The sequence below is a fragment of the Balaenoptera borealis genome (genome assembly GCF_965194805.1).
Source record: "Balaenoptera borealis genome assembly, chromosome: 3".
NCBI classification, from domain to species: domain Eukaryota; kingdom Metazoa; phylum Chordata; class Mammalia; order Artiodactyla; family Balaenopteridae; genus Balaenoptera; species Balaenoptera borealis.
Window position 1 is genome coordinate 172,746,860 of NC_138866.1, and position 11,226 is coordinate 172,758,085.

Sequence of the window (11,226 nt, forward strand, 5' to 3'; positions counted from 1 at the left end):
ATTGAATTGTCTTGCCACCCAGTCAAAGACAATTGATCATACACATATGGCTTTATTTCTGGACTCTCAGTTCTATTCCACCAATCTATATGTTTACCTTTATGCCAGTACCACACGGTCTTGATGACTGTAGCTTTGTAGTAAGTCCTGGAATTGGGAAGCATGAGTCTTCCAACTTTATTCTTTTTCAAGATGATTTTTCATATTAGGTTTGTAAATAAATGATGATTTAACGGGTGACTAAATGAATGAATGTTAGCTTCTTTTTTTTTGGCCACACTATGCGGCAAGCGGGATCTTTAGTTCCCCGACCAGGGATCGAATCTGTGCTCCCTGTAGTGGAAGCCTGGGATCTTAACCACTGGACCGCCAGGCAAGTCCAAATTGTTTGCATTTTTAAAAGTTTTATTTTGGTAGGAAGGGAAGAGGTTGGGAATTTTTTTTCTTTAAAGGAATGCAGCTAAGATACATACATACATGTATGTATCTTCAAAAAACATGCTGGGATTGGGTCCTATTTTACAAAGATGCCTTTAGTGGTTAGGTTTCTGCTGCTTGGCCTGCAGGACAGAATCTGTGTCTGAATTCCCTGTAATTGGCACCATGCTGGGAGCAAAGCTGGTGCTCAATAAATATTCATTGATTAAATGCCTTGTCCTTTTTGTTTTGTTTTAACCTATTGATTGTCTTGTTGCTAACTTTTGGTGGCTAGTTGCTGAAATTTTCTGTTTTTTCTAGCCTATTCAAGAAGCCTATTTTTCTAAACTTCTGCCAGTTTTCTACGTGGCACCGAAATATGCTAGACAGATGATTTTCCAGAAGACAATCATTAGGAATTCTTTTCAGATGGCACTTCAAGGAACTGAACTTGCCTCCCCCTCTTTCATACCCTAATCTCTTTGCTATCACTTTCAGGCCTTGCCTTCTCTTACATTCCAAGGGCAGAAAACAACTCCCATTTCCAAGACTGGCAATTATCCCTGCTTTGAGTCTCTTGAAGTACCACCTCCTCTAGGAAGATTTTCCAGACCAAGATACAGAGTGGATGCTGATTCTCACAGTGAATATGCATTGAGGTATATAGTCTACCATCCCCACACAGACTAAAAGAAAAAATTGAAAAAAGCGGCTTCACGTATATTAAAGTTTTGAATCTTCACATCTTTGTTGATATTTGTTCCTGTTTAAAAAAAAAAAAAGAAAGAAAGAATAGGCCCGAAAATGGTCGCACAACAACAAACCAAGACTTAATTGCAGTTTCAACCTTCTGCTGAAATGTAATCTTAATCATATATGGGAAAATAATCTGAAAAAGTATATATATATCTGAATCCCTTTGCTGTACACCTGAAACTAACACAACATTGTAACTCAACTATACTCCAAAATAAATAAATTAAAAAATAAAGGAAATAGCTATGAAAATTTTTTTAAAAATGTAATCTTAATCAACCGGTTTGGAATTATTCTGATCAGCAGCACTGAGCTCACCTGTCATGTAGGCCTTCTCCATTCCCCAGAGGAAGAAGCAGTCTGCATCATAAAACCCTCACCCGCCGCCACCCCACACCAAAAGTCCTGACCTAAAAATAATTCTTTCTTCTTTTTTGCTAATAACGCCCTTACCCCACCCTTTTTCCTATAAAAAAAACTTTCCATTTTCTACAACAGGTGGAAGCACCCTTCTAGCTGCTGGATGGGATGTTGCCTGATGGAATTAAGCCCGAATCTCTTAATAAAGCCAATCAGATCATCAAATTTACTCACGAATTTTTTTTGACATTCCTAATTTGGTACATCAGACCTAGCCTGTCTTCTGTGTACCTAGCCTTGTTTTTGTTTTTTTTTTTTCCCCTGTGTTTACTCCAGTCTGTTCAAAACACATTCTTGCTTTAGGATTTACATTTTTTAATAGTTTCCTTATCTCCCTCCATGCTCCTGTTTGCTAGCTCGGCTAGGCACACGATGGCTACTCAGTAAATACGATTTAGGGGTTATTTTATTGTTAATTGTTTTGTCTTCTGTTTCAGAACGCCAGCTACTGAAAGGCTACAGGTAGAGCTCAGGGTGAACTGCTGAATACACAGAGCAACAGATAACCCTCAAAGCAGTGATGAAATCTAAGTAATTTCCCTTTTATAGTTAGCTAGTGAGGTCTACAAGCTCCCAATGGGGTGTCACAGAAGTTGAAAAGACGGTTAGATTTTTAAGTGGTTGTTTTTCCTTCTGAGTTGATTTGCCTAACAGGTTCATGTGACCCGAGCAAACGCTGCTGGGATCAGGAAACCGGGATCGTAATTCTGGCTTCTCCAGTGTCTTGGGAACTCCTCTTCCATTAATTCATTCATTCAGTAAATATTAATTAGTTCCAACTACGTGCCAGGCTCTGTGCTAGGGTTCGTAATTCTAACACACCTTTGGTTTCCAAGACTAAGTCTTCCATTCATGGAATTTACGTTTCAGCGGAAGGGTCGGGGGAGGCGTACGCCACAACGTAAGCTATTTCCTCATCAGTAAAACGGTGGGACAGCTTCCTAGGTTCCCTTTGAACGTTTAGGGCCTGTTAGTTTAGCATGTGATCAAAGCTCAGAATATAGCAAGAGCTGCCTACTACTGTACAGTCAGTACACGGTTGATCATGTGCGTATTACGGCTTTCCTTTACAAACAGGGACAACTAACACAATTGGGTACAACTATGTTCAAAATTCTATTCAATTTCAACACATTCGCGATGCATCACGACCCTCTCTACTTTGCCTCTGACCCACGGTTAGCAGCTGCCCCTAGTTTCAAAAGGCTCTGTTAGGCATTTGGTATTTCGCCCGTCTTGTATTTGCTCGTCGTCACGGGTTAGGGCTGCAGAAAAGTTGGTTTCGGTTTAGCAGGGCAGCAAGGTGCTGGGGAGAAAGGGAGGCGTCACGCTACGTTAACAATACAACCCAAGGGACTGAATGAAGAAGACGGCAGTGGTGCTATGACCAGGCAGAGGCCGTGCAGGTTTCAGGGCAGCTCTCCGTTCTCCATACCGAAGCCGGAAGCTTCTTCCGAAACGCGCACTTTCAGCATTCTAGCCCGCCCCAAGCAGTGTCCATCCCGCCACGACCGCTGCAGCAGCGCAGAAAAGCGCGGCGTCTAAAACTACGGCTGAGGTGGGGCAGCGGCAAGGAGCCCCTTTACCGCACAGAGAGCTCCGACCCTCCGCGCTCTCCCGCCCGCGCGCCCGCGGGCCACGCCCATGACGTCGCCGAACAGGGCGGGGCGAGCAGGAGGGGCAGGACGAACCCCGGCGGTTGAATGGGGCGACGCGACGAGCCGCGCATTCCAGCGGGGGCACGTGACGCGGCCGCGCGGCCTGAGGTAAACAACCGCGGCCCCGCCTCCTGGCCCCTCAGCGAGCCGCGCGCTGCTCCTCGCCGGTGGGACGCGCTCCAGCAGGGCGGGCGGCTCCCTCAGAGAGTCCCCAGCGGCCGCCGCGGGCCGGAGCAGCGGCAGCGGGCGCACGCGTCCCGGGTCTGCGGGCCGAGCGCGCCGGCAGGGGTCGAGCGCGCGTCCCCTCCCCGCCCCCACCGCGTGCTGTGGCGCAGCAGGAATTTGGCGGGGCCCCGGGCACTATATGCGGCTCCTGACGCGCCGGCGGCCCTTTGGTCATTTCTATTCTCGGGGCACTGGGTCACCGCGCTCGGCCGGCCCCCTCCCCCGGGCCCGGAGGGTGTGTCCCCTCACCGGGGCTCGGCGCGCCTATAAGGGGCCGAGCGGCGGGCAGGGACATGCAGCTCTACAGCAGCGTCTGCACCCACTACCCAGCCGGGGGCCCGGGTCCCACGGCCGCAGCCACCGCTCCGCCCGCCGCCGCCGCCGCCGCCGCCGCCGCCGCCGCCGCCGCCCCGTTCAAGGTCTCGCTGCAGCCCCCGGGACCCGCCGGCAGCGCGCCAGAGCCCGATACCGGTGAGTGCCAGCCGGCCGCGGCCGCCGAGCCCCGCGAAGCCGCGGCCGCCCCCGCCGCCAAGATGCCCGCCTTCTCCTCCTGCTTCGAGATGGTGTCTGGGGCCGCCGCCCCCGCCTCGGCCGCCGCCGCCGGGCCGCCCGGCGGGTCCTGCAAGCCGCCGCTGCCGCCGCACTACACGTCCACGGCGCAGATCACCGTGCGGGCCCTGGGCGCCGACCGGCTCCTGCTGCGCGGCCCGGAGCCCGGCGCCGCGGCGCCCGCCGCCCCGCGCGGCCGCTGCCTCCTGCTGGCCTCGCCGCCCGGCGCGCCGGTCCCGCCGCGGCGGGGCTCCTCGGCCTGGCTCCTGGAGGAGCTGCTGAGGCCCGACGGCCCCGAGCCCGCCGGCCTGGACGCGGCCCGCGAGGGGCCCGACAGAAACTTCCGACTAAGCGAACACCGCCAGGCCCTGGCCGCCGCCAAGCACCGCGGCCCCGCGCCGCCCCCGGGGAGCCCGGAAGCCGGCCCCGGCCCGTGGGCCGAGGAGCGCCCGGCGGAGAGGAGCCTCCGGGGCTGGGACAGGGCCGGTGACCGCGGCGACCCTCCTCCCAGCGCCGACGAGCCGCGGCGGCCCGACCCGGAGGCAGAGGGGCCTCCGGCGCGGAGCGGCGAGGCGGTTCCGGGCGGCGCGGCCGAGGCGGCGATCGTCTCCAGGTCGGATCCCAAGGACGAGAAGCTGGCCCTGTACCTGGCCGAGGTGGAGAGGCAGGACAAGTACCTGCGGCAGAGGAACAAGTACCGATTTCACATCATTCCCGACGGCAACTGCCTCTACCGAGCGGTCAGCAAGGCGGTGTACGGGGACCAGAGCCTGCACCGAGAGCTGCGAGAGCAGACGGTGCACCACATCGCCGACCACCTCGACCACTTTAGCCCCCTGATTGAGGGCGACGTGGGGGAGTTTATCATCGCCGCTGCTCAGGACGGGGCGTGGGCCGGGTACCCTGAACTTCTGGCCATGGGGCAGATGCTGAACGTGAATGTACATCTAACTACTGGCGGGAGGCTGGAGAGCCCCACGGTGTCTACCATGATTCACTATTTGGGCCCAGAGGATTCCCTAAGGCCTAGCATTTGGCTCAGTTGGCTCAGTAACGGACATTACGACGCGGTGTTTGATCACTCCTATCCGAATCCGGAGTATGACACTTGGTGCAGGCAGACTCAAGTGCAAAGAAAACGCGACGAAGAACTCGCCAAGTCCATGGCCATATCCCTATCCAAAATGTATATTGAACAAAACGCATGCTCTTGAAGTGTCTGAAGCCCTCCACCCTGGGAAAATTGCAGACCTAATTTGTGTTTGGAGAATTACGTGAACTCTAATCAGGGTAATAGCACTTTTAAACTTTGAAGTAGATTTACTGTAGGTGTAATGCCTTAATCATGTTTTTGAATGTTTTCTCCTCAGAGCTGAAGGTTGCTGGGCACCTAAGTGATGTTTCATGATAGCTTTGGGTGATCCTACTGCTATTTATCATTTGCTGTATAAAGTTGGCACTACTTAATTTGCAAGCTGATTTCTCACAGTGTAAATTTTGTTCATTCCTGGTAATCTATTTTCTATAAAAATGTATTTTTGCACAACATTTTTAACAATTGGTGTATCTTCATCTATGACGTGTTCCATTTTGACACACAGCTTTCCGGCGTAAATCCAGAGAAGTGCTTTATATGAAGTTTATTATTTTGAACAGAGTTTGTGATTTAGTATTTTTTGTTGTTGAATTTGAAATTTACAGTTCGTAAGTAGTTACTTAAAATGGATATTGATGCATTCATATTACCAGATGATTGGCCCATTCCGTTTTGATGAAACAGATTTGTTGTTTGGAAAATCATTATTTTTCTAGAAATGGTCAACCTTTTAAAGAGAAAATACTTAAGGGGAGGTTATGGGAAGAATTTTTTTTTTCCTTTAAAGAATAGTACCAGCTCTTACTTGAATGAAAGTCTGATATTTGCTGATGGCAGAGTGATTATTCTGTAATCTGGTTGAGGTTTAGAATAGATTGTCTGGTGCTCTCAATTGTTTTTATTTATATTTGTCATTTTGTTGAAAAAATAATTGTAACGTGATAGAAGACTTTGTGACGAGATAAGCCTCCTGCTTTATATATAGCCTCTTGGATTCAACCGAGAGATTGAAAAACTAATGGCATAAATGCCCCCAACCAACCTTGGCAGTTATTTTCCAGCAGAAGAATACTGTCTTCATAGTCTATTCCTTTTAAATTCTTTCACAAGGCAAAATAGGATTGCCCTGTATTATGTACAAATAAAAATGTCTGTATACAAGAGCTTGTATGGTTTGCTGGGTCAAACATTGTTTCCAACCTAAAACCTATCTCATTTCCACTTTAACTACTTTTAGTCGTATTTATTAAGTAATGCAGTTTGTACTTTTTTATTTTGTAACATTTTGTGATTTTTTTGGTACAATATCGTATTTGTACAATTGAGCAATTCTCAGCTGATGGAATGAATGAATAAAATGTGTAATTTTACTTTTACGTCTTTTTGGCTAAAGTGATTTTTAAATGATAAAATGACATCTGTAGGAACCTTTCTTACATGTATACAATTTTTTTTCATGTGTAAAGATGTCAGAATTATGAGAGGTTTCTTAAGTTCTCACGTAAACAGGATAGGACAACCAGTAATTTCAGAGGATAAGTCTCAATGAAATGTAATATAAAGGTGGAGTAACTCAGGAAATTGCTCTCATTATTTCTCATTGTAATTCCTAAGACTATAGATGTACCAATGGCTAATGAACAGGGAAGTGCAAGTACTGTGTTAACCAGCACAGTGTCTAAGTATAGTTTTGTGTGCCACTCACTGTCAGCACAGATTTTAATGTTTTAAAGAGTGAACAAAGCAGTGGCCTTTACTTTTATCCAGTCTGGCCTCTTGAGATCAAGGGAATGCATTAATTTTAAGATGTGTTATCAGATTAGTTGAGAAGCCTGTCTGTCTGTATACATAATGCTGGTAGTGTCTGTATATATAGTGCTGGTATGCCTATTGCAGGATAAGCACAGCTAGTTTGGATTTTTTAGTTTTAAGTTGATGTCATGATTATAGACAATTGACTTTGAGTTCCTTGCTTGACTGTGGAAGGATGGTCAAGGACCAATGGAGGGACTTCCCTGGTGGCGCTGTGGTTAAGAATCCGCTTGCCAATGCAGGGGACACGGGTTCGAGCCCTGGTCCGGGAAGATCTCACATGCTGTGGAGCAGCTAAGCCCATGAGCCACAACTACTGAAGCCCATGTGCCCAGAGCCCGTGCTCTGCAACAAGAGAAACCACCACCATGAGAAGCCCACGCACCGCAACGAAGAGTTGCCCCCCTCACCACAACTAGAGAAAGCCCGCGTGCAGCAACGAAGACCCAACACAGCCATAAATAAATAAATAAATAAATAAATACAAGTGGAAGGATCCCATTGGTTATCAAGGAAAGGCAATTGGTCAAAGGTTTAAATGTTACCTAATCATGAATCTCTGGTTTTTAGGTAAGATAAGGTTTGCTTCATGGCTTCCCTAATTATGTAACTTGGGAAGAAAGAAATACTTCTATTTGAATTACGCAGCTAAATGTGGTTTTCCCCCTTTTCTCCACCTTATTTAGAGACGTATAAAATTTGGGGATGCTTAAAGTTTACAGAAGGAATGAATAGATTTGATTAGGTATAAGTTCCTAAAAGGCATCTGTAAGCCCATTACTATTTTGAGGAAACAGTTCCCTCTATGTTGTTCTGTTTCATTTTCAAATTAGGATCCCAAGTCCTTGATTTAGATTCCCAAGGAGGGTGATACGTTTAAATAAAATTCAGTGGGTCCCAAGATTGTATTACGTGGCACCATGTTATTTTGGTTGTCTTGCCTGAAAGGTTTATGTTTTTCTCATCCTCTTTCTATAGTTTTTCGTTGTCGTCGTTGTTCGGAAGAAATGTAATATTCGTCACTCCCTATGCTCCATGTTTATTTTCTACTGCCATACCAGTTTTGTTTGTAGTAGCAATTCTGGATCACCGAGGACTTGAACAGTGGAAGGTATGGAAATGTGGTTGACTCTGATTTCCTTTTAGCAGACAGATTTATTAAACAGTTCATTCCTTCAGTTACTCATATAGCAGCTAAGAGGCTCAAAACCGTGTGAAGGAAGCAGTTGATGCTATGAGCTAAAGTTTCTTTAGAGTTTACTCCCCCATAAATTATGATGGGGGAGTATAGAATCTAGAAGTAAATCCAATTGTGTTTTCAGGTAAAGTAGTATGAAAATCATGTTAGTAACTTAAAATTTTATTGAATGGGTACCTAGATAAAAACTATGAGACAAATAACTATTAGTGTGATTTTTTTTTTTTTAATTACTGTCATTTAAAAACTAAAATGGCCTAGTAGGTCAGGATTTCGGTGAAAACCTAAAACCTAATTCCTTGATCCTTTTGTTCATTTTTCACTCACATTTTTCTCTAAGATAAAACAGACTCATGGTAGCATTTTTAATTGAACTGAGTAGTAAACCGCTATTGATAAGTTGCAGGAGGGCATGTACCTGTGATTCTTCAGTTACATTTCTCTAAACTGGTAGTCCATATGCTTTATATAGTAACATTTCATTAGGCACAAAGCCTTTTCTCAGAAACCACATTTTATAGAGGAGAGGAAATGCATTAGCATCCTTTGAACATCAGAATTGGTTATCTTCAGCTTGGGTAAATATAGTCTTATACTGCAATGTTTTTGTCATAATTTTTGTACTGAAAAAAAAAAAGGCATCGAGATAATCTCACTACTTTATGTGGTTTTCCTCTTTCCCAAAGAGATGAGAAAGTTTAAACTCTAAAATTTTACCGTGCTATTCATTGTGCTCATATGAAGGAAGTGCATTGAGAATAAAAATAGATTTCAGACCTTTGGACATCGGATAAATTCATATGTAGGTAGTTGTAGTGGAATAATTCAAGAGTGTATCCTTCAAATGTGTAACGTATTCAAATTTAAGTTATTTGTCACATGAGATCATAAGTCCAGACCTTATTATTTATTTATTTTTAAATTTTTATTGGTGGATAGTTGATTTACAATGTTGTGTTAGTTTCAGGTGTACAGCAAAGTGAATCAGTTATACATATACATATATCCACTCTTTTTTTGGTGTTTATTTCTTTTGACATGCCTAGAGTGTCTATAACTATCTCAAAGAGGCACTGAGAAACTAGATGGCATTTAATTCAGTTTCATTCCCCGAATGTACTAAGTGCAATGGGCATGGGCTCTATTATGTTCCCTCATGAGTCTCCTGGGTTCCAGCCCAGTACCTAGCAGAGTAAATGTTCAGTAAATACTCACTGAATGAAGAAATTTTTTTTTAAATAAGGCATCTCATTATTATTTAACTTTGCATACCTTTTATTGAATGGGCCATATCTTTTTTTATATATAAATTTATTTATTTTGTTTATTTTATTTTTGGCTGCGTTGGGTTTCTGTTGCTGCACGTGGGCTTTTCTCCGGTTGCGGCAAGTGGGGGCTACTCTTCATTGCGGTGCGCGGACTTCTCATTGTGGTGGCTTCTCTTGTTGCAGACCACGGGCTCTAGGCACGTTGGCTTCAGTAGTTGTGGCACATGGGCTCAGTAGTTGTGGCTTGTGGGCTCAGTAGTTGTGGCTCTAGGGCGCAGGCTCAGTAGTTGTGGTGCACGGGCTTAGTTGCTCCACGGCATGTGGGATCTTCCCGGACCAGGGCTCGAACCCATGTCCCGTGCATTGGCAGGCGGATTCTTAACCACTGCGCCACCAGGGAAGCCCCTGAAGGAAGAAATTGAAGGGAAGTATGAGCTTGGGAATATTTAGTTGGTGGATGTGAAAATTAAAGATGATTTGACTCTACAATTACTGGGAATCATCACTGCCAAAGTAATTCTGAGCATTTTAAACTGAAGTAGTATAAAAAGAGTATTAAAGTATTGAATTCTATAGTGGGAAAAAATAGGTTTTGAAACCAGAAATAAGAATTTATTGATGTTATCTTTGTGTCATCTTCCAAATCTTGAGGCCTCAGCTCAGAAAGATTATTTAAAAGTAGAACTTCACTAATTTGAAGTGATTTTGAAGGTGTTGCCATATCCAAAGGGAGTTGCTCTGACTTGCTTTAAGGGTAACATCCAACCCAAGTCCAGTCTACAGCAATTCCTAGTTTTGCTATGTTTTCTTTCTGTGGCTTGGTTGGGGAAGAAATGTTGCACAGATTTCAAGCATGCTTTAGGACTGTTGTGTTCAATAGTCCTGGCTGCATGCTTATGCCATTGGTATGAGGCCTGGGCAAGTAGCATGAATCAGATCAAAACAGACCTATTGGGAGAAAAATCAGTGTATTTCTTCCTACTGTGAATTAGGCCAGTGGCAATAATTCTGTGAGTAATGTTTAGAGAGTTCACGGTCATCAGATTATTTGTAGTAAAATGTTATCTAGCCTGCTTTCTCACAAGTGAATTTTCTAAATAATTGAACAGTACATTTATGTGTAAAATAAAAAACAGAAAGACTGCTTTTGATAAAATTCTTTAAAAAGTAATCTATGGGGCTTCCCTGGTGGCGCAGTGGTTAAGAATTCACCTGCCAATGCAGGGGACACGGGTTCGAGCCCTGGTCCGGGAAGATCCCACGTGCTGCGGAACAACTAAGCCCGTGCACTACAACTACTGAGCCTGCGCTCTAGGGCCCATGCGCCTAGAGCCCGAGCTCCGCAACAAGAGAAGCCACCACAATGAGAAGCCTGCGCACCGCAGCAAAGAGTAGCCCCTGCTCGCCGCAACTAGAGAAAAGCCTGGGTGCAGCAACAAAGACCCAGTGCAACCAAAAATAAAGTAAATAAAATAAATAAATTAAAAAACCCACCATTCACTTTATAGCAGTATACCATATATACTTAATAAATATTTTTTTTAAAAAAAGGAATCTATGGTACACTTATTTGCCTTTGTAAAATAACAATACAGTTTAATCTTCCCTTAATGACTGAGGGGCCTCATGATGGCATGGGTCAATGGCCGTGAAGCCTTGGCAGATTGCTGAGATGTGACAGTCCCTTTGTACTTTAAAGGCTCTCAGAGAGTTGGGACTTTTATCTTTGTGTTTTATTCTTTCCTGTCTCCTCCCTCACTTTCTGATTGTTCCTCTCACCACTGTCTCTGTCCAGCCTTAATTCTCCATCATAATTTCCCATGTTGA

General features: G+C 45.3%; 1 protein-coding gene across 1 annotated transcript; it reads left to right on the forward strand.

The window, feature by feature from the left end:
- Positions 1 to 2,883: 2,883 nt before the first annotated feature.
- Positions 2,884 to 6,491, forward strand: OTUD1 (OTU deubiquitinase 1). The gene has a single exon (XM_082385527.1). The coding sequence runs from the start codon at positions 3,770 to 3,772 to the stop codon at positions 5,237 to 5,239; it is 1,470 nt and encodes a 489-aa protein (XP_082241653.1). The 5' UTR covers positions 2,884 to 3,769; the 3' UTR covers positions 5,240 to 6,491.
- The last annotated feature ends 4,735 nt before the right edge of the window (positions 6,492 to 11,226 follow it).

Excerpts from the sequence above, each read along its gene's own strand:
- OTUD1 (XM_082385527.1), top strand. The coding sequence starts at position 3,770 with ATGCAGCTCTACAGCAGCGTCTGCACCCACTACCCAGCCGGGGGCCCG.